Raw genomic sequence first — 27,736 nt, 5'->3', positions numbered from 1 at the left:
CTCAAATAATTTTTCCCAGATTTGCTCGTTATTTGGATTGCCAGTTGGGCATCCATAGATTGTACTCACATTTCATAGCTACAAAATAAAATAAAACCCTCATCTGTTGCATCGGCTTTCCCGCATTCGGTTTTTCCAAGGACTTTTGTCCAAAAATAACGATGTTAATTTTTATGTGTGCTAGCATTTCTCAGTTCTAGCATTATTTTATTTCCGCAATTTTTATTTGTGAAGATTGCGGTGTGTTTATTTCGATATTGCCGTAGCAATAAGTTGAATAATTATTTTATCAGTTAGAAGAAATAATACTAGTTTCTGCAATAGGATTCTAGTTCTAGAATTTTCACAATACCATGACATGTGGTCTAGATGATTCCCCTGATCCCACTCTGTTCCATTACTATATCATTTGCCACCTACCACTTGAGGGATGTACCATGGACATGTCACCCACTTTAAAGGCTGAAACCACCTAATAGGGTCCTTGATTAACCCCCTTATTGAGCTTGGAGACACTTGTACATGCCAAAAGCCTATTGAAGAATCTAGGGCAAAGTAGTGTAATGCAATTCTTCATTACCTGATAACAATTTGTGGAGTATTTTTACTTTTCCTTATTAGCCTATTCTTCTTCTTCTTCTTCTTCTTCTTCTTATTAGTGCATATGTGTGTACTTCATCAAACTGCTACCAAAACATAAAACAAGAACACAAAATGTTGGCTCTCTGCCAGGGCTAAAACCTCTCTTCTCTTGCGAAGAAAACCCTTTAGTGAATTTCTCTTATTGAAGCTTCTATTGATCAATGCCAAACCCTAGACCCTCGACTAGAATATCCTCCAAGCACAAGTCAAGCCCTTTCTCCTTTCTGCACTTTGTTCCCTGGCACATAGTCTTCCTTCTTCTAGCACTTCGTCCTCCTCCTTCCGGCACTTCATTCTTCTTTCAACTTGTTAGTAAACCTTGTTGCACTTGCTCTAGAGGAGATACCTTTGATGAGACCTTTTTCCTATGATGATTCCTTTCTTGTCTTCACCAATCAATGAACTTGTATGACTGTAATGGAAGGGTTGTTATGACAACAGGGACAGCCTCTTTACCTTCGCACGTGTGACTGTTTTCTTTGTGATTTAGACCTCTTTCTTCTTCGCTTGAGAGGGCTCCTTCTACGCTTGAGTGAGGGGCCTTATAGGCCTGCTTTGATTGCCCAATAAATGATGTTATGCGACTGTGATGATAGTGCTGCAAGGATAGCAGGAAGAGGCTCTGTTTCTCACATGTGACTATTTTCTACCCTACAAAACAGTCCTCTCAACATCAGCCTAGACTCCTCCTTGTACGTTGCACTAGAGGCTCCCTTTCTTGTCACTTGATCACCCTTTTTCTTCCTTGTTTTCTACGCTAATTTCAAAGCTATGAATGCGTTCTATTTGAGTGGTGTAATGACCCTAATATATAGGTGTCTGCTCCTTCTTTTAGGCCGACTTGACTTTTATGCTTCAGATTTCTTCTTTTTAGGATGTTGTTGCTTGGAGGATGCTTGTGAATTTGCTTGGAGGTATTCTCTTGACCATAATACATACACATACAAGGTGTAACATGCCCTTAAGGCCTTCAACATTTCCTTTTGACTATTTGACTCACCTATAGCACTTTAACTAGTTCTAAACCTATTTCAATGAGCAAGAAACTCATTGACATATATTATAAAAATAACATTTCCTTTCTTGAATAAGTACAAATATCAAAAGTACATTTATGAAGACTGAACCTAGTTACATTTCCTTCAACAAAACCCATTATGGAAGGGCATGCCACCATGAAGTGCCCCATTGACGCCATGACTTGTAAGCTCTTTTACTTGATTATTCCAATGATTTGTTGTATTGGAGGGCAAGGGGACGCATTGGGTCTTATGCAAGATTGCAAGTGGGTCTCCATTTGGGGCTTGGTTTCGCTATACGGGGTCCTAGCCCTCCAGCGGGCCACATTGGCACATGTAGGGTGAGCATTGAGAGCCATGGGCCTCCACCATAACAAAGAGTACTTCATGGATCCCTAGCACCACTCATTGATTGCTCGTGTTCCACCTTTTTGGATGGGGATGATGCACCTCGTTCACCATGCCCAACTGGCTCCACACTTGCACCATACACTTGGCATATGTTCTAAGGTCCAGATGAGGATTTATGTCATCACCCTAGCCCTCACAGATGGTTTACAGGCATTTTCAATCCACTTGGAGACCCATGAGGGTGTCCTTGTGTCCTTCACACCCACTTGGGGGAACCACGGGGATTTGCTTGGACAACAAGGGGCCAACCCCTTGTCCATTATGTTTCAGGTCCATTCTCACATCATGGCACACTCAAGACTTCATTAGGCCTCCTCAAAGGCCCAACGACTCACTTTATTGATCATTTGACCCTCTTGAGATTCTTAATATTATGTTATTGAGCTATCTTAGTGGTCTTCTCACCAAGGGATGTTATTATTGCACATTATTTTATTATTTGGGGCTCAATTAGGCCAAACTAGGCAAATCAAACTCATTAGTGATTGTATAAATAGAAGTGAGATGATTCATTTTCATCATCATCACTTGGATTTGGAATTAGTAGCTCTTTGAATAATTTTTCATTCCCTTTTGGAGGAAGAGTTTGGATGTTATGGATGAATTTTGATGTTTGGATCTATTTCTCTTGTCTTGGAGCTTCATTATTGGCATAATTTGATGATTGGATATACTCATTTGCACATGTAAGTAGTCTTTTTCATGCTTATTCTTGTTATTTATTTTGTCACATGAATGTTGCTGGGATTTTCGCTATACAAGTCTGAAATTTACTGCTTTCCTATGTGAAAATGTGGAAATTTTGATTTTTTTTGTAGCGTTGCATCATTGCATGGGTCATGTATGAATGGGTGAATGTTCCTAGAGAATATTTATTTAAAATAAATCTCAATAAGTCATCAATTATTGCATATCGAAGTATAAAGACCTTGAGTAACTTCTCTCGTGCTCTAATGCCATGCGAAGCTGCTTAAAGGCCTCCTTGATTGGGTAAATCTTTTCCAAGCTATAAATTCTCCTTGACTCCATCTCTCCCAAGGGATAAGGCACTAATCCTTCCATCGTTGGTCACCTTTAACAGATATTTCTCTCACCTCTCCTTCTCTTTCTAGGCTTAGCCTCCATAGGTTACCTAGGGCCTCGTTTTTCTCCCATTATCGCCATAAAAAACGTTCAATCTCTTACTCATAACTGCACAAGGGTTTTCTCTAGAGGCCCTCCAAATTTCAAGAAATTCTGACGGTGGGATCTTGAGATATATCAAGCCCTAGCTCAAAGATCGTTTCTTGCCCTAGGTTTCCCTTGGCTAGTGTCCTCATTTGGATCATTGCATTCATTTCTCAAAAGAAAATTTCTCCTTTGATCCTCTTCTCTTCCATAATTAGGTCAAGCCCCTCCTTGGTTGATCAACTCCACATCCTTGACCTAATTCTGCGTCCACTTGGTCTCGTATGGTCACGCAACTTTACAACTCAAATTCCATAAAGATCACATAAAGACCAATTCTCCATAAGGATTTCTAGGCCCAATATTCATCTTTACAAGACATTCCCAAACCCTAGCCTTGAGAATCCTCTTAGCCCTTCCTAAAGAGCATATCACCTTGCTTCTCGAATGAGAAAGCCATATAATTGAGTCTCTCTTGTGAATTGGCCTTAGGGATCACTCATTATCCTCTTATTGATCTATTCATCTAGTGATTCCCCTTATACCAGGTCTCGTCCCATCAGTGAAAGTTCGTTAAGAGCAGGGAGCCTTAGCTGAGGTGACAGTGAGCTATCGCTCCATTGTTGCCCTTGACCTAGTAGTTGCTCTATATGATCCCTTTCTAGACCCCTGCTAGTTTGAGCAGTAACATGCCCGATTTGAAGAACCTGGTATCTATTTTTGCGATGCATGCAAAGTCTTCAAGGTAGCATTCATTGATGGAAAGGTACGTAGTTGGCATAGAAACCATAAGATGCATTTACTCTTGTATTTAGGGTTGATGGTCTCTATCAAGTTGGTGGAAGTCCTTTGGGAGCTTTGGCAAGTGATACTTCTCTTCAATGTGAGCTATGGCACCGAAGGTTTGCCCACTTACATTACCAAGCCTTCCCTGGGGTAAGGAAGATGATCATAGGGATTTCTGAGTTTAACATGAACCATGAAGGAGTCTGTCAAGGATGTGCAGTTGGGAAACATACAAAGGGACCATTCCCTTCTAGTGAAAGCAAGACAATTGATATTCCTCAATTGGTCCATTCTGACCTATTAGTGCCCTGCCCGTAACCTGATAGGGAGGGTACATATATTATGCAATCTTTGTGGATGACTTCTCACGCAAAACATGGGCCTATTTCTTGAATAGGAAGGATGAAGTATTCAAATGGTTTTGTTCTTTCAAAGCATTGGTGGAGAATCAAACAGGGAAGAAGATCAAGACGTTGAGGACCGACAATGGAATCGAATATGAATCAAATGAATTCAATGACTTTTGCAGAGAGGCTGGCATTAAGAGGGAGACAATTGTTCCATACACTCTTGAGCAGAATGGTGTTGTTGAAAGGAAGAATCGAACAATCATGGAAGCCACCCGTGCCATGATCTATGATCAAGGTCTACCGAAATTCTTGTGGGGAGAAGCTACCAACACTGTCGTATATGTTCAAAATAGGAGCCCGCATCAAGCTTTGGATTTCAAGACACCCGAGGAAGTCTTCATTGGTAAGAAACTTGATGTTTCTCATTTTAGAATCTTTGGTTGTCCGATATACTTTCATGTGCCTAAAGAGAAAAGGAATAAGTTGGAAGCTTCCGGGAAGAAAGGTATATTTGTCGGCTACAGTGAAAATTCAAAGGCATATAGAATCTATGTACCTAGTGAAAGAGATGTGGAAGTAAGCCGAGATGTTATCTTTGACGAAGACACTACCCTCGGGAAAGCCAAAGCTCTCCCCATCTCAAGGAAGGACGATGATGATGCTACCGAAAAACAAGAAGAACCTCCATTGGATGAGCCTATGCTTGATGTTGATGACCCGATTGATCTTATTGATCCACCTCCTAGTGATCCCTCTACCTCAAGGAAAAGATCACTACAACTAAAAGATACTCTCGAAGATGTTGAACGACATACTTCTCCAAGAGGGACATTAAACGAAAGTAAGAAGCCTAATAGGTATCAAGGGTACTTGGCTGCCACGAGTACTATTGTTCAAGCTAAACCTTTCTTGTTCGAAGAAGCTATAAAGAACCAAGTATGGAAAGATGTGATGAATGGGGAATATGAATTGATCATGAAGAATGATGTCTGGTACGTGGTGCCTAGACCTAAGGACAAGTCTCTGGTCACCTCAAAATGGCTTTACAAAATTAAACATGGAGTTGATGGAAGTGTTGAAAAATATAAGGCCAGGTTCGTAGCTCGTGGCTTCTCTCAAAAGGAAGGAGTGGACTATGATGAAATATTTGAACCGGTTAATTGATATACCACTATTCGATTTATTATTGCTCTCGCTGCCAATCAAGGATGGAGCCTACATCAAATGGACGTCAAGATTGCTTTCTTGCATGACTCCCTTAATGAGGGAGTCTACTTGGAACAACCTCAGGGGTTTGAAACACAAGATAGATGGACACATGTATGTTGGTTGAAGAAAGGTCTCTATGGGTTGAAGCAAGCCCCTAAGACTTGCTATGAAAGGATTGACAGTTATCTCGCGAAGTTTGGTTTTACTAGAAGCTATACTGATCTAAACCTATCTAGTTGTAAAGATCACACACACCCTATTGGTCTCCAGGTCAAGCTCCATGACCTAAAAGAATATATCATAGATATCATCTCCACATAAAGAAAGTTGACAGTTGCATCATCATCTCATCTCATCTCATCTCGGAATAATGATCCACAATGACAATAGGGGAGATCAATTTACCACAACCAAGTCCATGGCAATCACAAATGACCTTGGTAAAGATCACACACCCTATGTCCACTAACTAACCCTCAACCAACATGATCCTCAACGATCAAGTGGTAGAACACTTGCATTCAATACCTAGGGGAGATCAATTTACCACAACAAGTCCATGGCAGGTGCATCTGCCCTTGGTAAAGATTACACACACCTAAGTCTCCTCACTCACTAGCCAGATGGGTGGCGATCCTGGCAAGCTTGACCAAGTTCATGGCCCTTTGATCAATAAAGAGACAAAGGTAACTTGTGGGTAAAATGCATACTAGGGTATGTACTCAGCCAAATCCATGGCTTTAAGGAGTACCCTCACCCAGGATTCTCGTTGCTCATCCCCCTTCACCAAGTCCATGGCTAGTCATAAAGACAGGGATAGCCTATGCTCAATGTTCTCGATCAGCAGTCTTCCCTCTCGAGGAGGGATATAGGCCTTGAGCTTTGCAACTAGGCTAGATAGCTAGTATGATGGATGAAATGAATATCAATCCCACAAAACCCCTTCCAAGTGGATCTCAAGCCTGCAAAACAAATGATTAATTCATAAAAAAAGAATATCAAAGCTTCTATGGAATAGAAAATTTGCAATAACAAATTACCAATGATAAACCATTCAAAACTCTTACAAAAAATTATTTTAGGCCTGCAACAAAGATTAGACAAGAAGATAGGCAAGGGAAACAATTTTTAAAAGCCTCCAACCCTTGTGGCTAAGCTTAAGAGGGCCTTTTAGGCCTGCGGCTAAGGGTTTTTAGCCCTTCAGACCTTGCATTAGGGCTATTTTGCATAATAGGGCCTCAACAAGGCTGAAAACCAACCTTCAAAAGATTTGTGATGGTGCTACAATGGAAACAAGTTAGAATTTTATACCAAATATGATGAGAACAACCACAATTATTTGCAAATTGTTTTAATGATAAACCCTCATACAAAACCCTAATTTGCAATTAAATTGGTCCTTGTAGGGCTAGCGGCCTTCAAAAGAGGTCGAGCGTTGGTAAAGAGAGGCACAAGAATGATAGATCCAGGCCTGAAAGGACCAGATCTTGCTCCAAAACCCCTGCGGCCCACTTCAATTGGCTAGACGGCCTCCTTCAAGGTGTAATGTTTCCCTAAGAAGTGGACCAAGCAGGGTTATATCCTTAAAAAATTTAGCTTTCTTCTTAAGATATGTGGGTTATACACCTGCAAAAACACTTAATAAACAAGACCCTTGCTTCTAGACTTCAAATCTGCAAAACCCAAGTTAGAAAACCCTAAAAATATATTCAAGAAATTCATATATATACAAGGGTTAGGGAAATAAACTAAAAATTATTTACAATATTTACAATAAATCTTTAGCTCTAACAAGCAGATTTATCTTGATTGGACAATTTAATTTTGAAATAATTTGAGTGGAGAAATAATTTTATTTTAGTGCCATGGCCAAGATGTTGCACACAAATTGTTAGATAAGCCTTGAAGAATTTAACAAGATGGGATTTTAAGCCTCCTATCTTGGGAGTTAGCTGGTCCAACTAAAGACTTCCCCTCACGCCCAAGATTTGAATATCAAATTATCTCTACACACTTGAAATAACGTTATTAGATCATAAGGGGCTAGATACACGTTAAAACCCTCAAGATCTAGAGATACCTACTAGATCGAGTGAGCTAGAACGCTTTTCTAAACCCAATACCTAATGCAAGATACCTGTGCAAATAGATAATCCAACTATTGGCAAATGAAATAATAACTTAGGAATTATATTCAGTAGAGCATTAGAGCATAATTCAAAACAACATTACCACAAGAAGCAGAAAAGGAACACCATCGCAAGATAAACCCCCAAAGACTTTGAATATTATTATTCAAAAAGAAGAGTTACAGGAGAGCTTGGCTTAGCTTGTTACAAAATGATTTTCTGATGAGTACATGATGATCAATGAGGAGCTCAATAGCTTCCTTGTATAGAAAATGAGAGTGTGAGAACCCTCCAAGTGGAAAAACAACTATCTTGACTTAATCCCGATGAATAACGGCTAGTTCATACTTGATCCATGCCAAAATTAAATCACGTCCCTTGATTTGAAAGAAAAATTCGAATTTATTGATGAATGTCTTGATCCCAGTCGAAAAAATATTTGTTTCAAACCCTTTTTCCCTGAAAATTGATCCTTGACTTAACCACCATGGTCCAAGGTTTGATTTTTCCTTTAATGGATGATCTCAGAAAATTAATTTCTTCTGGACCCACGAATGTTTGAGGGATTTTCCTCCTTGGAATTGAGTCCTTCAAATTTATTCTTCTTCGGGAGGGTCACTTTTCTCCAAAATTTATTTTTTCCACTTGGAGAGATTATTTTTCTCTCATTTTAATTTTTTGATTATTTATGGCTAATCAATTTTATTTTCATTTTTTCCAGAAAATAAATAAAAAGACTTAAGAGGGGATTAAACATATTTTCCACCCTCTAAATATTTTGGCAATGGTATCTAACTATGAGTAACCATTCACCAAAAATATTCCTAGACAACACTTTTACATCAAAATTTTACAATAATCACCCATAAAAGGGGAATTTTACAATAGACATGACCTCTTAGATTCAACCGAATTTTTGACATGGGACACATGATCTAGTATGATAAAGATGAATAGACTCGATAACATTAGGATTCACTTAAGACCTTACCAGAGAATTCCACTCTAGCTTTGGAGTATGCTTGGGAGAAAAAATCTATTAATTATTCGTGTTTAAGAGTGAAACCCTTTGCTAACAACCAAAGGCTTACCTAGGTGTTTTTACATGGCTTCATAGTCATACTAGAATCATTTTTACAATAAAATCGTAGAATTTGGGATTACAATGACGACAATGACTTTAAAAAAAATTATCCATTGTTGTGTACACTAGTTCCTTGAACTGTTAACATATGCATGGTCAACATTTAGCTCTACTTGGGGACACGTTGCTTTAGTGAAGGAATATGAGAATCCAAAATCTACATCCAAGAAAACAAAGTAACATCAAGTAGATATCTATTCAAGTACAAATCAAAATCATCATACAATATAAAGTGTTGGAACTCTAGCAATATAGAAATGAAATCTAAATATAATGGCATAAAACATAAATATTGAAATGAAATGTATTCTAATAACATAAATGAAACCTAATCTATGGGGATAATTTTAGAAATACAATACAGAGATGTCCTGTGGCATCAGATGTTATCAATGAAGTTCACGCTGAGAACTTGTCAACTCTCAGGCAGATCCATGGGTTGCTTTTCTGATGTGTCGTGTCTGATCCTGATATGCTAGGATTTTGACTTATCTGAATGTCATGTTGTTATCAGTCATCAAATGCATCAAGCTTCTTCCTCTTTCTTCTCTGATTTCTGACTCATGGAAGCCTGATCGTGGTTATCACTGATGATTCGTCTTTCATATCCCTTTTCCCCTATTGCCTCTTTCTTTTCTTCCTAGTAGACCGTGATAATGATGATGATGTGATCAAAGCAAGCCTTTTTGCCTGACCTTGAAAATCCTCAGATGGAAAATTTGAGGTATCCAAGACTTTTGTGACATGCCCTTCTTCATTTTGTATTTGCTCTGTTACGGGTGATGGATCAATCTCATAAATATTATGACGAAGACTGATCTCTTGATTTTTCCCAATGACCATAACCTGATTTTCTTCAATTTTCTTTATGCCCGTGTCTTTCCCAACTAAACCCTCTTTAGATGACACGTGCTTGAGTGGGTTGGGAGGACTGTGATCTGTTGAAATCTCTTTGACATCTAGACAAGTTTAACTTTTCCATTTCTTCCCAACCTTTTATGTATGGAACCCATGTCCTTGTCATGCCTTGCTATTAATTTGGCTTGATTAATTTATGTTTTCGCGAAGTTGTCTTGCAGAGTAATCTGATTGGCTTCCACGGTTTTCATCTCATGTGTGTGATAAATCTTCATGGCATTCATTTCCTAGGTGTGTCTCGCTTCCATGTCCTTAATTGCTTGCATGTGCCCTGCTTTCACGATGGAGATATGATTAGAATGGTTAACTTCCATAACCTTTAACTTGTTTTCCATGGCAATCATTTCCTAGTATGCTCTGTTATTAATTTTGCCTGATTGAGTTCCATGGTTTTCATCAAATGTGCTTGAATGCATTGCATATCCTTAATCATTTGATTTAATTCCTTGATAAGATGTTTATCATTTTCCTTTTCATTATCGAAATGATCCTCTATAGACAAGTGATGGGCTTCCTCAACAACAATAATTCAATGACTTGTTTTCGCTACTCCACTATCAAGGACTCTTCTTGCAACAGCACAAGTGGATTCATCATGAAAATTCTCACAAGGTCTGCAATATGGCAAAGATTGATAAACGATATTGGTAGAGTCAAGCGGATCTCACAGTTTTTGAGACTTCTTCATATTAACTAAACGATCTTGAAGAATCGTGACTTGATTCATATGATCCGTTTGCATATTCTTAACGAGTTGAGTCAATTCTTTAATAAGATCACTTTCAATTTCTTTAATCTCTTTCTCTTTAAATTCTGGAATCTCGAACTTCCCAGATGCTTTCCTGCACTCTTCTAATTCCTCAACTAAGGTCTGAACAGCCCTTACATTAGCTGGGTTTCCCATGCATTAGCTCATAAGAAGTGTCAACGTCAAATGCATCAACGTAATGGAGTAACAAAGATTTGTCTGGAGGCCTTTAATCTTGAGATAAATCTCTAATAACATCATTAAATGTTGATTTGGAGTAGCATCAGATGTTCCCTAGCCTCAAAACTTGGTGGAGAGGCTAAGGCAAACGAGATCTCCAATACCCAGAAATGGTTTGGGTAGATTCTAAACAGTTTGAGAGATATTAAAATAATTAATATTTTTAATGGAGTCCCTAAGTCTAAACTTAGGGAAAATAAAATATTAATATGTATTAATATAAAACTATGTTAGAATGGTCCAAAAGTCATGGATCAAGCCAAAATTAATCTTAGCCGTTGATTAGGGACTTAATCTCGATCGTTCATTTGTCAACGAGAAAAGTATAAAAGGAGGCTTGAGGGTCACTTGGAGGACACACTGAGTTGATCAAGAATTCGAATTTTTGGGGCAGGGTTTGCTAAGGAAATCGAAGGAGTGATCAGAGTTGCAGCTGAGGGGCAGTGAATATAGAAGCAGAGAGGCAAAGATAGTACCAGGAGGATCAACGCAGAAGCTAGGAGAGAGGGACACAGAGCTAGCTAGAGGATCACGCAGAGCCAATGAGGGCCCACGCAGAGGCAGCCAGAAGCTGCGCAGTTCCTCAAAGAGCCAGCATGGGTGACGCAGAGGCTCTAAGGGCTAAGGCAATGCCTCCAGAGGCTGATGTAGGGCGAGCTAGGTTGACGTTGGGCCAGAAAGGGCTGACGCAGTCCCTAGAGGCTGACGTTGGGGTTTTCGTGGGGCAAATTGGAGCTGGGAGCTGTCAGAGTGTTTATCCGGGGTTTCAATTGGAACATCTGTCTCCGACTGAGAGGTACTACTGCCGAGATTATTCTCTGTTGGGTGAGCCGGTTTTGGCACCCAGATTGTATTCTGAAACTGCTTAATAATTAAAACCCTCAACTGCACCGATTTTCCCGCATTGGGTTTTTCTGGGGACATTGGTCCAAAAAAAATAGTGTCACTTGTGTGCTTGTTTTGTTTCCTTCAATTGATGATATGTAATGTGTTGAGCATGTACTTGTATTTATTTTCAATTTTTCAGTATTTACATGGTAAATAACTTGTTAATTAATCAGAACAAGTAGGCAGAAATAAATCAGAAAAGTACATGAAGGGTTTCTAACAGTTAGACTTAGAAATTCCAACATTAAACCTCTCATTAAATTCTTTAACAATGTCATTTTCATTCCTCCTCATATTGTTAATAGCGTAAAGCAAATCCCTTTTGTTCTTTTTATCTCAATATTGATTATTGAAGGAATTGATGATAGCTTGTAGAGAATTAAAAGAGTTATCCGGAAAGTCAGTGAACCAATCTAGAGCATTTTCTTCCAAAGAAATGACAAAAAAGGTCATATTCACATCTTCATGATTTTAATTAGCATGGCTAGCAAATTTGCACAAGAAAACTTTAAACGCCTTAAGGTGAGGTTCACCATTATTCGTATTATTGCCTTGGAAAGAAGGCAACAACTCAAGTCTTTCTAGAATATCATGCAGATAACCTTGAAGGTTAGTAAAGTTACAAGGCGCGAACAAGTCCATGATGTCTTATTCAACTTGGTTAGGAAAAGCAAAGGGATATTAGGGAGAGCTTCGCATTCAAGATTAGCAAGAAAACTACGAGAAAAAGGCTTCTAGCAGAAATTCTTATAGAAAGTGAAAGAGGTGGAGTCGCCACTTGAACACGAATCTTACTCTAAAAATCTAAAATGCCAAAAACCAAAAGTTAGTCAAAACCAAGAACAAAAAAGCTCTATCCCAGGCAATGGTACCAGAAAATGTTGCCGCCTAAAGTGTACACCTAAGGCGCAACGCTCAGAGTAGCCGTCATCACTATGATCCCTACTCACTCCATTTAAGTTATCTCCTGGGCAAGCTAAGGGGGGTAGTTCCTGAAGGTGGAAATCCGATGAGGAACTTGTTGTAAATGAACAAGTCTAAGGGATACAATTGATTATCTTAGTAACTTGAGTTAAAATTACATGGAAAGCAAAACTGTTGAGCACAGCAAGATAGATTCAATTAGATCAATGAGAGGCCAATGCCTTAAATGCCTAGGTGAATTCAAAATACTTGCACAATAATGATCAATTCATAAGATAAACGATGTTGCAAGAAAAAGTTAGCATAAGATGAAAGAGCAATGTATGAGCAAAAGATAACTTGCAATAAAAGTACCTTCATTTTAAAGAGATATTAACATTATAAGACAAGAATGAGTGACAGGTATAAGATAAATGCAATTCGCAAGCAAGTTAAGAATGCTCATAGATCTATGATATGCCAGATGAAAGCTTACAATGAGGGTGCAAATGTCAACAAATGTTAGATTGCCTCAATGAGATAATTATGCTAAGATGCTTCTATTGAGAAATCAATGCTAGTAGCATTAGGGTTAGATTTCTCTTTCTTGATAATTACTTGTGAATTATGTTGGCTTTTTTTACTTATTTGTTATATTATCTTTCATTAAGCAATTACCAAATTATGTGTTCATGAAAATCACAAAAACACTAGACACAAGATGTAGGCACTCTACCAGGGCAAAACCCCTATCTAGGGGAAAACCCAGTCAAAAATCTCTTCCTTCAATAGTTTTCCTTGAGACTCTTCTACCTAGACAAAGACCTCCTCCACACCAAGCCAACCTCTCCTTTGATCCAATCTTCGACCTAGCAGTAGCAACACTTCGACTCGGCAACTTTCGGCATCAGCAGCAGCTTCCACCTAGACTAGGAGACTTCGATCTCCTAAACCAGCCCACATGAGAGAGAGAGAGAGAGGCACCAAAATTTCAATTTTCTTCTTCTCCTTCACCTAGACCAAACTCGCACTCCTTTTGGACCCTTCCTTCAACTTCGCACTTCTTCCCAGCTTCCAGCTTCCAACTTCCAAAGATTGAACTATGCTTGAGAGAGTGAGATGCTCAAATGAAATTGAACTGCCTTGTATATATAGCCTTCCAATGGGATCGAATTGCCTTCCTTGAGGCTGACTTGGTGTGGAGGTTACATAATTTATTTACGACTCAAAAATAATTACTTTTACATCGTTCGAAAGCCCAAGAAGGGTCTCATAAAATATACAGTGACTCTATTGACTCTTTATTAATCCTGCTAGTCCTTAATGGGGACTTTGACTAATAAAATGATGACCCAAGCATGAAACCCATGCTTTAATAAGTCATTGTAATAATAATACAAATTCTTTTGACAAATACATTTTATGAAGAACGAACCTAGTTACATTTTTCAGCAGCTTCAATGTGAAAAGTAACAAACCAATCAAGATCACAGTTTATCACCCTTCAACAGAAGATCACAAAATGCCAATTGCAATTAGTAAATGTTGATTTGGGGTAGCATCGAATGTGCTCTAGCCACAAAATTTGGTGGAGAGGTTGGGGAACATGAGATCTCCAATACCCAGAAAGGGTTTGGGCAGATTCTAAACAGATCAGGAAATATTAAAATAGTTAATATTTTTAATGGAGTCTCTAAGTCTAAACTTAAGGAAAATAAAATATTAATGTGTATTAATATGAATCTGTGTTAGAATGGTCCAAAAGACATGGATCAAGCCAGATCTAATCTTAGCCGTTGATTAGGGACTTAATCTCGGTCGTTGAGATGTCAACAGGAAAAGTATAAGAGGAGGCTTGAGGGTCACTTGGAGAATACACCAAAGTGATCAGTCATTCTATTCTCTAGAGCGGGGTTTGCTAAGAGAGATAGAATCAGTGATCGGGAGAGCAACTAAGGGGAATTGAGTACAGAGAGACAGAGAGGCAGAGATAGTGTCGGGATAGCAGCAGATCAACCAGAGAGGTAGACGCAAGAGAAGCCAGTGCTCACGTAGGGCCATGCAGAGGCAGCTAAGTCCTGCGCAGAGCACCAGAGGGGCTAGCATAGCTGACGCAGAGGCTCAGAGAGCTAATGCAGGGCCTCCTGGGGCTGACGCAGGCCAAGAGAGGCTGACGCGGGACCGGCGTTGGGCTAGGAGAGGCTGACACAATCCAGATTAGGCAAACATTGGGGTTTCTGGGGCAGATTGGTGCTGACTAGCTGCCGGAAGGATTATCCGAGGTTTCAAGCAGTAGATTTGTCAGAAACTGAGAGGTATTACTGCCAAGAAAATTCTCTGTTGGGTAGGCCAGTTTCGGCACCCAGATTGTACTCTGATATTGCTTAATAAGAAAACCCTTGGATAGTTGCATCGGTTTTCCCGCATTGGGTTTTTCCAGGGACATTGATCCAAAAATAACGGTGTCATTTGGTGTGATTGTTTCTGTTTCCTTCAGTTGTTGATCTGTAATATGTTGAACATGCACTAGCATTTATTTTCAATATTTACATTGTAAATAACTTGTTAAGTAACGGAACAAGTAGGTAGGAATAAATCAAATAAAGTGCATGGAGGGTTTCTATCTGGTAGACTTAGAAACTTCAACAGTAAAGCACTTTAAGATCACTCAATGAAACAATATAGACAATGATGTTAGTTAGAGTGCAAATTAAGATATCCTCCACTTAGGTGATGTAGCAATTAGAACAAGTGAAAAAATGATACAAGCACAACTAACTAAAGATAGACAGTGATAAATGTGGATGCAATTTAGGAGCCAGGTCTGAACTGTAAAATAAAATCTGATCTGAGCAGAAGATGCACCGGAGACTTAGTGTCTAGAAAGAATGAAGCTCCTCATGATAATTTGAAGAGATCACAAGAAATAAACGCTATCATCAAACGCCACAATAAAGCATAGAAATACTGTTAGTAAGCTTCAGAGATAGAAGGAAAGCGCCAGACTTTATGAGGTCCTACAGTCAAGGATATCAGTCCAAAGGCAGCCCACAGTCAAGTAAGATTAGTCACCAGGTAGCTCATTGTTATGCAAGAGAAAGGTTAGAACAATTATAAGATTTTTTGTGTATTAATATTCGGTGAATTTTAATTGTTTTTAGGCCCTTATTATCAAACCTTCTGTGTATTAATCTCTGCATGTAACGCTTCAGATCTAGTCGAGGTTATAGGTTTGCAATAGCTCACGGCTGGGGTGAGTCAAAGCCTCAAGGCCTTGTAGCCCTCCTCCAAAGGCAGATGTGCCAACCCTAGTGACCAAATAACAATTTTTAGGCTTCAAACCAGCAATGTAACCTCTTAAATGCAACATTAACCCTGCATTGACAGCTTGTTAACCTAGATCAATTTTGCAATGAGAGGTTACCAAACAAAATAAGTTCAAAAACCCCATTGCAATGATGTGTTGGCCCTGCAAACAAACAAGGCTTAGTCTGGAAACAAATATACACAAAAATTTTGAGCCCTCTAGGCCTGCAGCTATGGAAAATATATGCCTTGAGCTTTGCGGCTAGGGCTAGATAACTAGTATGATGGATGAAATGAATATCAAACCCACAAAACCCCTTCTAAGTGGATCTCAAGCCTGCAAAACAAATGATTAGTTCATAAAACAAGAATATCAACGCTTCTATGGATCAGAAAAATTGCAATAACAAATTACCAATGATAAACCATTCAGAACTCTTGCAAAAAAATATTTTAGGCCTGCAACAAAGGTTAGACAAGAAGATAGGCAAGTGCAACAATTTTTAAGTACCTCCAACCCTTGCGACTAGGCTTAAGAGGGCCTTTTGAGGCCTGTTGCTAAGGATTTTTAGCCCTTCAGACCTTGCGTTAGGCTATTTTGGCAAAACAGGGCCTCAAGAAGGCTAAAAACCAGACTTCAAAAGATTTGTGATGGTCCTGCAATGGAAACAAGTTAGACTTTGGTGACAAATATGATCAGAACAGCCACAAAATTATTTGCAAATTGTTTTAATGAAAATCCCTCATACCAAACCCTGATTTGCAATTAAATGTTTCCTTATAGGGTTAGCGGCCTTCAAAAGAGGGTGTGTGTTGGTAAAGAGAGACACAAGAATGATAGATCTAGGCCTGAAAAGGCCAGATCTTGCTCCAAAACCCCTGCAACCTTCTTCAATTGGCTAGACAGCCTCCTTCAAGGTGTAATGTTGCCCTAAGAAGTGGATCAAGCCTTCAAACCCTAGCCCCTAGGCTAGGAGGGTTAGATCCTTAAAAATTTTAGCTTTCTTCTTCAGATCTATGGACCATACACCTGCAAAAACACTTGATAAGCAAGACCCTTGGTTCTAGACTTCAGATCTGCAAAACCCAAGCTAGAAAACCCCACAAATATATACAAGGGTTAGAGAAATAAACTACAAATTATTTACAATATTTATAACAAATTTTTAGCTCTAACAATTTTATTTATCGTTATTGCAAAATTTAATTTTGAAATAATTTGAGTGAAGAAATAATTTTAATTTAGTGCCATGGCCAAGATGTTGCACACAAATCGTTAGATAAGCCTTGAAGAATTTAACACAATGGGCTTTTAGCCCCCTGTCTTGGGAGTTGGCTGATCCAACCAAAGACTTCCCCTCACACCCAAGATCTGAATATCAAATTATCTCTACACACTTGAAATAACGTTATTAGATCATAAGGGGCTAGATACACGTTAAAACCCTCAAGATCTAGAGATACCTGCTAGATCGAGTGAGCTAGAACACTTTTCTAAACCCGATACCTAATGCAAGATACCTATGTAAATAGATAATCCAACTGCTAGCAAATGCAATAATAACTTAGGAATTATATTCAGTAGAGCATTAGAGCATAATTCAAAACAACATTACCACAAGGAGTAGAAAAGGAACACTACTTCATGGAATTGTTGATATATGCATGGTCAACACTGCCTAACACTGAAAATCGTGGAAGCTCAATATGATAGCCCTTCAATAGAGCATCTAAAACATGAGTAATGCCTTGCCAATAACCCTCAATCAATTTTGAAATTGGTTTCTACTTACTTTTTTCTCTTTAAGATAAGAATATAACACATAAAAATGTTCTTATTACAAGTCTAGTCATGCAAAAAAAATGTTAGGAAACATCCTCAAGATTCCCTGGAAAGTCTTTAGCCAAATCATAATTGGTTACCACTTCAAATTCTCCCTCGGCTATATGTCTTAGGCAACTGACACTGGACTTCTGAAATATTGTCACCAAACTCTTGATAGTTATCCCTTTGTTCATGAAGTCAATTCTGATGTGCTCGATAGGCATCGCCACCTGTTAATTTTAGGTAAGTTCTATGCTTAGAGCAATTTATTTCAATTTTCACGGTTAGCTCAATATCTTTTCCAGATTAGCAATCACATCAACATTAAAATAATCTGCAAATAGAACATAAACATAAATCGCAGAAGGCAAGCCAAGACAAGAGAACACAAGATGTGGCACTAGCCAGGGACAAACCCCAATGTGGGGAAACCCTTGATCAATTCTTCTTATATGTTCTTCAATAGTTCAGCAGAGAGAGAGAGAGATAGTACATATACAACAGAAGTCAACACTTTGACTTATCTAAATAAGAGCACAGATCATCTCTAAGAAGATGATACATGAGGTGGCTAAACTCAGTGGAAAACATGATGCTTCAACTGATTCTCCAAGGTGACTCCATCACCATGCTGCACCTATCATTGTGTTGCAAACTTGCATCTCATCATCATCTTGCACCTCACTGTGTTGCACCATGCTACACCCATCATCACTATGTTGCATTTCATAATGCTTCACTAATCATGACGGTACCCATCACTGTACTGCATCTCCTCATGTTGCACTATGTTGAGCTCTTCATTGCACTATGCTGCACCCAAATGCATGCTGCAATATCTCATCATTCTGTTGCTGCAATACATTCTCACTACTGCTATATGCCCATCATTACCATGTTGTCCCATTGTTGTACCATACTGCACCATGTACCATGCTGTCCAAGCTTGCCATGTTGCACCATGCTTTCCATGCTTGCTGTCCCATTGTGCCACTGCTGCACAATGACATGGCAGTCCCATCATTGTTCTGTCTCATCATGTTGTTGTCCCATTGAACATTGTGGCACAATATCATTGATGCTAGTACTATTGTCCCATCACGGCTTGTTATCTCAATATACTTACAGCAACCCAGCATTGTTGTTGTCCCTACAGCAACATAACATACTTACGCTGCTCCAAATATGTATGTACCATTGCCTAGCTGTCCTAGTTGTACTGCTGCACTGCTGTACCTAACAGTCATGCCCAAAACACTGTTGTTCTGGGCATATGGCAGCCTTGCTGTCTTGCTGTCCATGCATCATGGTTCCACCATGCTCCATTGCCTAGCTGTCCACAACACTGTTGTTCCAATGCTGCCTTCACTGTTGCTTATGTGGTGACTGGTTAGGGCATCTGGCAGCCCTTACACACCCAGCCAAACAGCCCCTAAAATCTGCCCAAATTTGCCCGGTTGTCCTCCAAGGGAAGGCTGTCCCCTTCGCTATAATTCTGGGCAGCCTTCTAGCCCTTAATAATGGCTCTGCCCTCCTCTCATTACAGTGGCATCCTACAGCCCTTAGAACAGGCCTGCGGCAGCCTTTCTAGAGGACTGTTCCACCCTCTACGAGCCCTCAAACAACTCCCTTTCTCCTCGGCCTTCTAGCAAGATACTCGGCCTCCTTTCATCCCTTCAGTCTTCCTGAAATGGCTTCAGAACAGCCCTATTTCACCCACACTGAATTGCCTCTTCTTGCTGCGGCCCTAAGCTTCAAACTTCGGCCTTTCTCCCTACAAGAGCACCCAAACAGCCTCTCTTTCCCACGCTATCTAGGGCAGCCTCTTTCTTGGCTGCGTAGAGGCCAGCGTATAGGCTAGGGCTTCTTCTTGATAGCGTAGATACTAGGGCTGTCCTCCTTGTAGCGTTAGGGCTTCTCACTTGACTGCGTCCTCTAGATTAGGGCAGCCGGCAGCATTCTTCTTCTTGACTGCGGCTAGGGCAGCCTCAATCCTCCAACGTCTAGGGCTTCCACTAAAACCCAAGACAAGTGGAGAGAAATCAAGATAGAAGTGTGTGTAGAAATGGCTATCAAGTCATCTCCTTTTATACTAAAACATTGAGCACATGTGGGGTATATTAGGTTGCTGGCCGACCTTGACGAATTGTCTTATAACACAAATAAATTCATAACTCCATGAATACTTATCAGAATCAGATGTCTTTAGATCAATCCTACACCTCTCAATGAGAGGGATCCAAGAAAAATATCAGCTGTCATAAATAAGATGACCCACATGGAGTTTGGCCCTATTTGCCAATTTTAACACCACCGCTATTGTCAGACAATCAATATTATATAAGATTCAAACGAGCTAATTTGGAAAATATTTGTAGGGATGTTTGCAAGGACCTTTTCCTTCTAGACAATTAAGACTAGGTACAAGAATGTGTGAATCAGGTTTCCCACTTTTCAGCCAAGCAAGACAGAAATGTAATAACTCTAATACGCTGAAAATCTTCAAAAGATATAAACTTAATAATCCGGAGATGACTGCTAAAGCATCCTGGTCTAACAATCATAACTAAAACTAATCTTGCCATCATAAAATGATCTTAAGAATAAAATTAAAGGAAGATATTATGAATTTAATGGAGATATACATGTCCATTTCAAATAAGAAGGAAAGGCACTCAAAGAAAGAATGATCAAAACTCAGCACACCTAAGATATCAATGACTTTGGCCATCTTTTGAAGTTCCTCTGGATCAGTATCAGGAGAGGACGTGTACCCAAAATATATCAAGGTCCAATCCCCAAGAAATTCACGATCTGTAATAGGCTTCCCATCACAATCTGTTAGCGTGAAAGGACCTCCAATGGAAGGTTTACTGGTAATATTTGCAGAACCTTGTTGTGAGGCTGTACAAACAACAAAAGAATGAGACACTCGGATGAACTGGCTCTCTTGTTCCAAACTAATGAAAAAACACAAAATCAAGATAGCCAAAAAGATATGCAAATGCTCATTTAGTTTCTTTGCAATGAGAACCTGAGTAAGCAGCCAAGAAGAACTTAGATTAACAACTTTGCTAATGCATTTTTTTGGTGGACTATATAAACAACAGTTCTATTTCAACATACAAGGCACTGTGATGTTCTGAACAAAAACCGTGTGTAAAATCTCAGGACAATTTAATGTTTAGAAATGGTCTTCACTATTCCTTTCTGCTTATTATATAGTGGAATGTCAAACACTTTTCGGATGAGGGCTATCCATAATTCCACGTGCAAAATCATTTTGTGACTTTCATCCCAAATATGTTTTTCCAGGTTACACAACAATAATCTGGTAGCAGTTTGACACACGCTCACTAGTTGCAGTATACACAATGAGTCAATCTACATATGCATAATAGCCTCCCTTCGCTCACATGCATATTATCATCATGATGGTTATAGATGCCTTTCTCCTCTCCCCATTCAAAATAATTTGATTATCTGAAATATCTTACCTAGGACAGACTGCAGGTCCGACTTGCTTTTCATTCTGCAAGAACGAACCAAAAGTTTATTACATAGGTAGGTTATATTAATGATAGGCTAATTAATGTGCCACATGACATGTATTTAAAATATGTGTAGATTGTACGTTCTATTGCTTATTATCTTATACTTGATTATTTCATCTGAAATATTTGCTTATGTATTCTTAAATGTGGGATTATTGCTTATTCAATCTGGTTATTTTGCTTCCAACTTCCAAGTGCTATTATAGCCTCATTTCGAAGACATTCCACTGCATTAATTTTGAGGACTGAGTACTTTAGCTTTCTGCATGAGAATCACTGTGCCAAATGAGCAAAAATGTGATCAGGTGGAAAACTCGTTTTGCAGGTCAGATTGCAAAACCGAAGTTATCAGATTGAAGCATAAACTTTTTTGCGCTGGTCTGAGAAAAGTAATTCAAATTTTTGTCAAACATTCATCTGCAGTGGTGAAATTTCTGGTTAAATTCATTTCTGTTTTGGAGGAGCTTCACTGTGCCTTGTGACTCGTCACAAATTATCTTCCTGCACCCCATATCTGTTTTTGAACCTAATTTGGACATGAACAACCATACGCTGAACTTTACCTTACCCCTGCATCTCCAAACCCTGTCTCCCCTGAACCACGATGAAGTGTCTACAATTGTCACCAAAGTGCATTTTATCTGCATCTGCTCCTTTTTGCTACATCGGCACCTTTAAACTTCTACTATTTTCTTGTAAACCATCCACATCTTTACTTTTTCCTCCTCTACATGCACTTCTCTACCCACTACAGCTGCAATCAGCAAATCTATGACCCTGTTTCCTTGACCCCTGCAAAACCAAACCATGCCCTAAACCATTAAACTGATTTCAATGGCAAAACTCCAAACCAAAGTTAAGTGCATAATTTTAACGTTGTTTCTAAAACTCCCTTGCACAAAGAATTGTATAATGATCCCAAGGTTATTGTGGAAAACTGGAAATTCTGGTAGAAAAGAAATCTTACCCAGAATTTCAAGATTTCTTTAGAGGACCTAAGATTGTGGAAAATCAAATTTTTGGATCATAATTCAAAAATTCAAGAAGACGCAAGCATACATGACTGCCAAAAATCTCAAGGGAATAGGCCACCAATGATAGTGAGCAATGTTGAGTTAAGCAATGTTAGGGAAGTCAATCATTTCAAGGATGATATTAATAGAAAAATAGGATACATAGAGTAAAAAGTTGGATGACTTTATGTAATGGATCCAGATTCCAGCAACAGATGTCAACATCCAACTTGTTGACAACCCAAGGAAGTACAAGCCACAGAAATTAAACATCTCATGTGTCACATAGGTTGTTTGATTCACAACAAAGACCATCAATAGATTTAAGTCCAATTGGCCAAGTTTGATGGGAACATGTTAATTTTAGATAACAATGGTATGTTCTATGCTTTAGAGTAATTTACTTCAATTTTCTTATTAGCCCAATATCAATTTTCATATTAGCAATCACATTAACATTTTAGAGAAAAGTCTTCCAGATTAATCACATTGTAAGGATTGGGTCGACGTTTCAAACCAACTAATGTGGTTCATCCTCAGAACAAGGTGAGAAATCAATTGATCTGAGAGAATAAATAGCATGGATGCATCATTGTCCAGTGTTAGCTGTTTAGAATTAGCCGTTGGTGAAATAAAATCAATTAGTTAAAAATTCAGCTGTTATGTAATAAATAATTATTTATTATCGAAATAGTCGCAATTTATTAATTAAATAATAATATAATCTAATAGAATAATATTAAAGGCAAGAGTTGACCTAGTCAATGTGACAACTAGCCGTTGAATAGTAATATTATGTAGAAAACTAGCCGTTATAGTAAATAATTAATTTATATAATAATAATATTAGGTAAAAACTGGTGAATTAGATGTTAAGTGATAAATATATTCAAGACTAATTTATAATATTAATAGTAAAAAACTATTGGTTATAATAAATAATTAATGTATAAAGTAATAAAACTAGGTAGAAACTGGTTGTTATGTAAGGAATTAGAGGTTGTGTAATAAATTAGTGGTGATAATAATGAATATTAATATTATAAATTATCCTTGTATATTAATATTTAATTAATTCATATGTCAATTAATTGTAATATTAATTAATTGTAATATTAATTACAATTAATTAATATTACAATTAATTGACATATGAATTAATTAAATAATAATATACAAGGATAATTTATAATATTAATATTCATTATTATCACCACTAATTTATTACACAACATCTAATTCCTTACATAACAACCAGTTTCTACCTAGTTTTATTACTTTATACATTAATTATTTATTATAACCAATAGTTTTTTACTATTAATATTATAAATTAGTCTTGAATATATTTATCGCTTAACATCTAATTCATCCGTTTTTACCTAATATTATTATTATATAAATAAATTATTTACTATAACGGCTAGTTTTCTACATAAAATTACATTTCAACGGCTAGTTGTCCCATTGACTAGGTCAACCCTTGCCTTTAATATTATTCTATTAGATTATATTATTATTTAATTAATAAATTGTGACTATCTCGATAATAAATAATTATTTATTACATAACAGCATAATTTTTAACTAATTGATTTTATTTCACCAACGGCTAACACTAGACAATGATGCATCCATGCTATTTATTCTCTCAGATCGATTGATTTCTCACCTTGTCCTGAGGATGAACCACATTAGTTGGTTCGAAACGTCGACCCAATCCTTACGATGTGATTAATCCGGAAGACTTTTCTCTAAATTGATGGATCACAAAAGTCTTAGATCTAACACATTAACATTGATAGTAAATGCAAATAGAACATAAATAATAAGCAGAAGACAAGCCAAGACAAGAGGACATAATATTTGGCGAATGCCAAGGAAAAACCCCAATGTGGGGAAACCCTTTGATCAAGTCTTCTTATTATTCTTCAAAAGTTCAGCAGAGAAAGAGAGTACACTATACAACATTCACTTGCCCAAACACAGTCAAATTTGTCCAGTCAACAGGATGCCCTAACCAGAAAGTCAATGTTGGTCAAATCAACAGAATTATTCATCCAAATCAGCTCGGTCAAACCTAGACAATTTGGCCTCCAAAAGCAGTCCAAATCAGCCCAAAATAGTCCTGAAGAAATAGGTCAAACTTGGTCAACGCACAATCAAACCAACAGCGAAAGGGCATGTGGTCAATGCTAGTCAACCTGCCCAGAAATCCTCAAAATATGTGCCAAAGAATGTGGCCTGCCCAAACAGAATTTCTCCCAATAAAATCGCAGTCAAACAAGGTCAAACGCTGCCTAGTCAACACTAGTCAAACTTGCTGCAACTTGGTCAACGCTGGAAAACAGAAATCGCAGTCAACCCTTCGCACGTGTGGAGGAGAAGAAGGCTGCCCTGAAATTCGTACGACCCAATCAGATGAGGAGAGAGAGAGATATGTGTGAGATGATGAATGTCCAAATGAGGTAGATGCTCCTTCTATTTATATGCAACGTTGAGGGTGAAGAGACATGACTTTTGGGCTTCTAAGCCTACATTAGATTGCTGGCTGACCTTGACAATTTGTCCATAGAAGAAATAAATTCATAATTCCATTTATACATGTCAGAATGAGATGATCTTTAGATCAATCCTACACCTCTCGGAAAGAGGAATCCAACAAAAATATCATCTCCATCATATGAGCTGTCCAAGGTGGAGTTTGGCCCTAGTTGCCAAATTTAACACTCCCTCTCAACTAGGGAGAACTCCGCCTGCCAAACCATCTGACAATCTGTGCCATTCCTGTCATCCTTGCTCTGCTATGTTGAACTATAAAGAAATAATGAAGAAGAAATTGTCGATAGTGTATCATACCACTCTCCACTGACCTGAAGTCAGTCTCCATTGATCCCAGATCAATATCAAACATCCTAGCATAAGGAGTATGGTAGTACACAATGCGTCCATCAATAGTACTATGGTCCCTATCCTCATTTCCCTACTCATTGGCTAGATGAGAGGCACTTCCCTTGAGTCCCGGACTGCATGGGTAGGATGTATTGGAAGGAAAAGGTGAACCACTCATCCTGCTCATATGCCATAGGAGAAGGTGAACCACTCATCCTATGCATATATCAACCATCATGGGGTATCACAGGGGAAGGTGAACCACTCACCCTATACACAACGCACCACTAGGGGAAGGTGAACCACTCACCCTATGGTCGCTCATTGCTCCAAGAAGTACCCCAATCCCCCCAGAGCTCAATATCCAACTCAAACGGGATCCTCATAAGAGGGTCCCTCCATGACTCCAAGTCGTTCACGGAAGGTTAAGAATTTGACCTTCCCCAGGGGCTTCATAAGAATATCTGCAACCTAATCATCAGTCCCAATGTGATGGAGCCTTATTGCTCCCTGTTGTACCATATCCCGGATAAAGTGGTACCTGATATCAATATGCTTGGAGCGGTCATGAAACACGGGATTCTCAGAAAGACGAATCCCACTTTGGTTATCGTAGAAGATCAAGGTGGTATCCAGCGCATGTCCAAACAAATCACTAAAGAGCTTCCTCAACCAAACAGATTCACAGGAGGCCACATTAGCAGCAATATATTCAACCTCAACGGTGCTCAAGGCAACCGATTTTTTGCTTCCTGCTCATCTAGGATATCGAAGCAGAACCTAGTGAGAACCAACATCCCGATGTGCTCTTACGATCCACCACACTGCCAGCCCAGTCAACATCAGAATAGCCATGGAGCCTCACATTCCTGGCAGTGTATCTCAGTCCATAGGTGATTGTGCCCCGAAGATATCTCAGAAGATTCTTGGCAGCAATCCAATGTATGTGATGAGGCTCGACCATAAATTGACTCAATGTATTCATTGCAAAGCATATGTCCGGACGGGAGTTCACCAAGAACATTAGGGCCCCCACAAGTTGACGATACTCAGAAGGATTTTCCAAATCGGGCCCAGCAACACTTCCACATAACTTCTTGAAGTTAAGTTCCATCGGAGTAGTCACGAACTTGCAATCCACCATCCCAAATCTTTCAAGTAGCTTCACAATGTATTTTCCTTGAGAAAGGAAAATCTCACCTGGCTTTTGCCAGACCTCCAACCCTAGGAAATAATGCATCAGTCCTAGGTCCTTCATCTCAAACTCGGAAGCCAACTCCCTCTTGCATTGATGAATGAGAGGGTCTGCACCTGTCAGAAAGAGATCGTCCACATAAAGTACCAAGATGAGAGGTCTATCATTCTCAACCTTAAAGTAAAGGTTCGAATCAGCTTCATCAGATAGTTGTCGATCCTCTCATACCAACCTCGGGGAGCTTGCTTCAACCCATAGAGGGATTTCTTCAACCTGCATACATGTGTCTTATGATCTAGAACTTCGAACCGCTTGGGTTGTTCTACATAGACTTCCTCCTTAATTGAACCATGCAAGAAGGTGGTTTGACATCCATCTGATATAGGTTCCATCCTTGCAAGGCAGGAAGGGCTATAATCGAAAGAATGGTGGTATATCGGGCAACTGGTGCAAATATCTCATCATAGTCCACACCTTCCTTTTGAGAGAAGCCTCAAGGAACAAACCTGGCCTTGAACTTTTCAGCACATCCATCAACTCCATGCTTGATCTTGTAGAGCCATTTCGAGGTGACAACAGATTTGTCCTTGGGTCTAGGGACCACATCCCAAACATCATTCTTCACAATCGACTCATACTCTTCGTTCATCGCATCCTTCCATACTTGGTGCTTCACAGCTTCTGCGAATGTGCAAGGCTCGGTTTGAACAATGGTGCTCATGGCAGCTAAGTACCCTTGGTACCTATTCAGCTTCTTACTTTCACGAAATGTCCCCCTTGGTGCAACATGTCTCTCAGCATCTTCGAGAGTTTCTCTAAGCCATGAGGGTCCTCTTTTTTAGGAGGAGGGCCCATGAGGAGGTGGATCAATGGGATTCATTGGTCCTTCAACATTCATCCTATGATTCTCCCTGGTTCCCTGTATCTGCTTCTTTGTGTTGAAGAATCAAGGGCAATTAGGTGTAGTGTGATTCTTCTTTACTTAATAACAATTTGTGGAGTCCTTTTACTTTTCTTGTTAGCTTAATCTTCTTATTATTATTATTAATGCATGTGTGTGTACTTCATCAAACTGCTACCAAAAAACATAAGAACAAGAACACAAGATGTTGGCTCTCTGCCAGCGCCAAAACCTCTCTTCTCTTGAGAGGAAACCCCTTTAGTTTTCTCTTATTGAAGCTTCTTATTGATCAATGCCAAACCCTAGACCCTTGACAAGAATATCCTCCAAGCACAAGTCAAGTCCTTCCTCCTTTCTGCACTCTGTTCCTCGGCACTTCCTTCTTCCGGCACTTCGTTTCCCGGCACTTTGTCCTCCTTCCAACTGCTTGTTGCACTTGCTCTAGAAGAGATACCTTTGATGAGACCCTTTCCTTATGATGACCCCTTCCTTCTTT

At 39.0% G+C, this 27,736-nt stretch overlaps 1 protein-coding gene across 3 annotated transcripts in view; it reads right to left on the bottom strand.

The window, feature by feature from the left end:
• Positions 1–27,736, bottom strand: part of LOC149166910 (protein HCC2-like) — a 278,581-nt gene that overhangs the window by 58,785 nt on the left and 192,060 nt on the right. For 2 of the 3 annotated variants that reach the window (XM_089432822.1, XM_089432820.1), the window contains exon 4: positions 20,392–20,589. The exons of the other annotated variant lie outside the window; for it this stretch is intronic. In XM_089432822.1, the coding sequence (XP_089288948.1) occupies positions 20,392–20,589 (198 nt within the window). The remainder of the gene's footprint in view (positions 1–20,391; positions 20,590–27,736) is intronic. 3 annotated transcript variants of the gene reach the window in all.

Source organism: Pinus tabuliformis, chromosome 5_1 (genome assembly GCF_031772625.1).
Source record: "Pinus tabuliformis cultivar Carrire ecotype Pingquan chromosome 5_1, CPIR1, whole genome shotgun sequence".
Classification (NCBI taxonomy): domain Eukaryota; kingdom Viridiplantae; phylum Streptophyta; class Pinopsida; order Pinales; family Pinaceae; genus Pinus; species Pinus tabuliformis.
The sequence above is the reverse complement of the archived record's forward strand: the minus strand, read 5'-3'. Positions and strand labels throughout refer to the sequence as shown.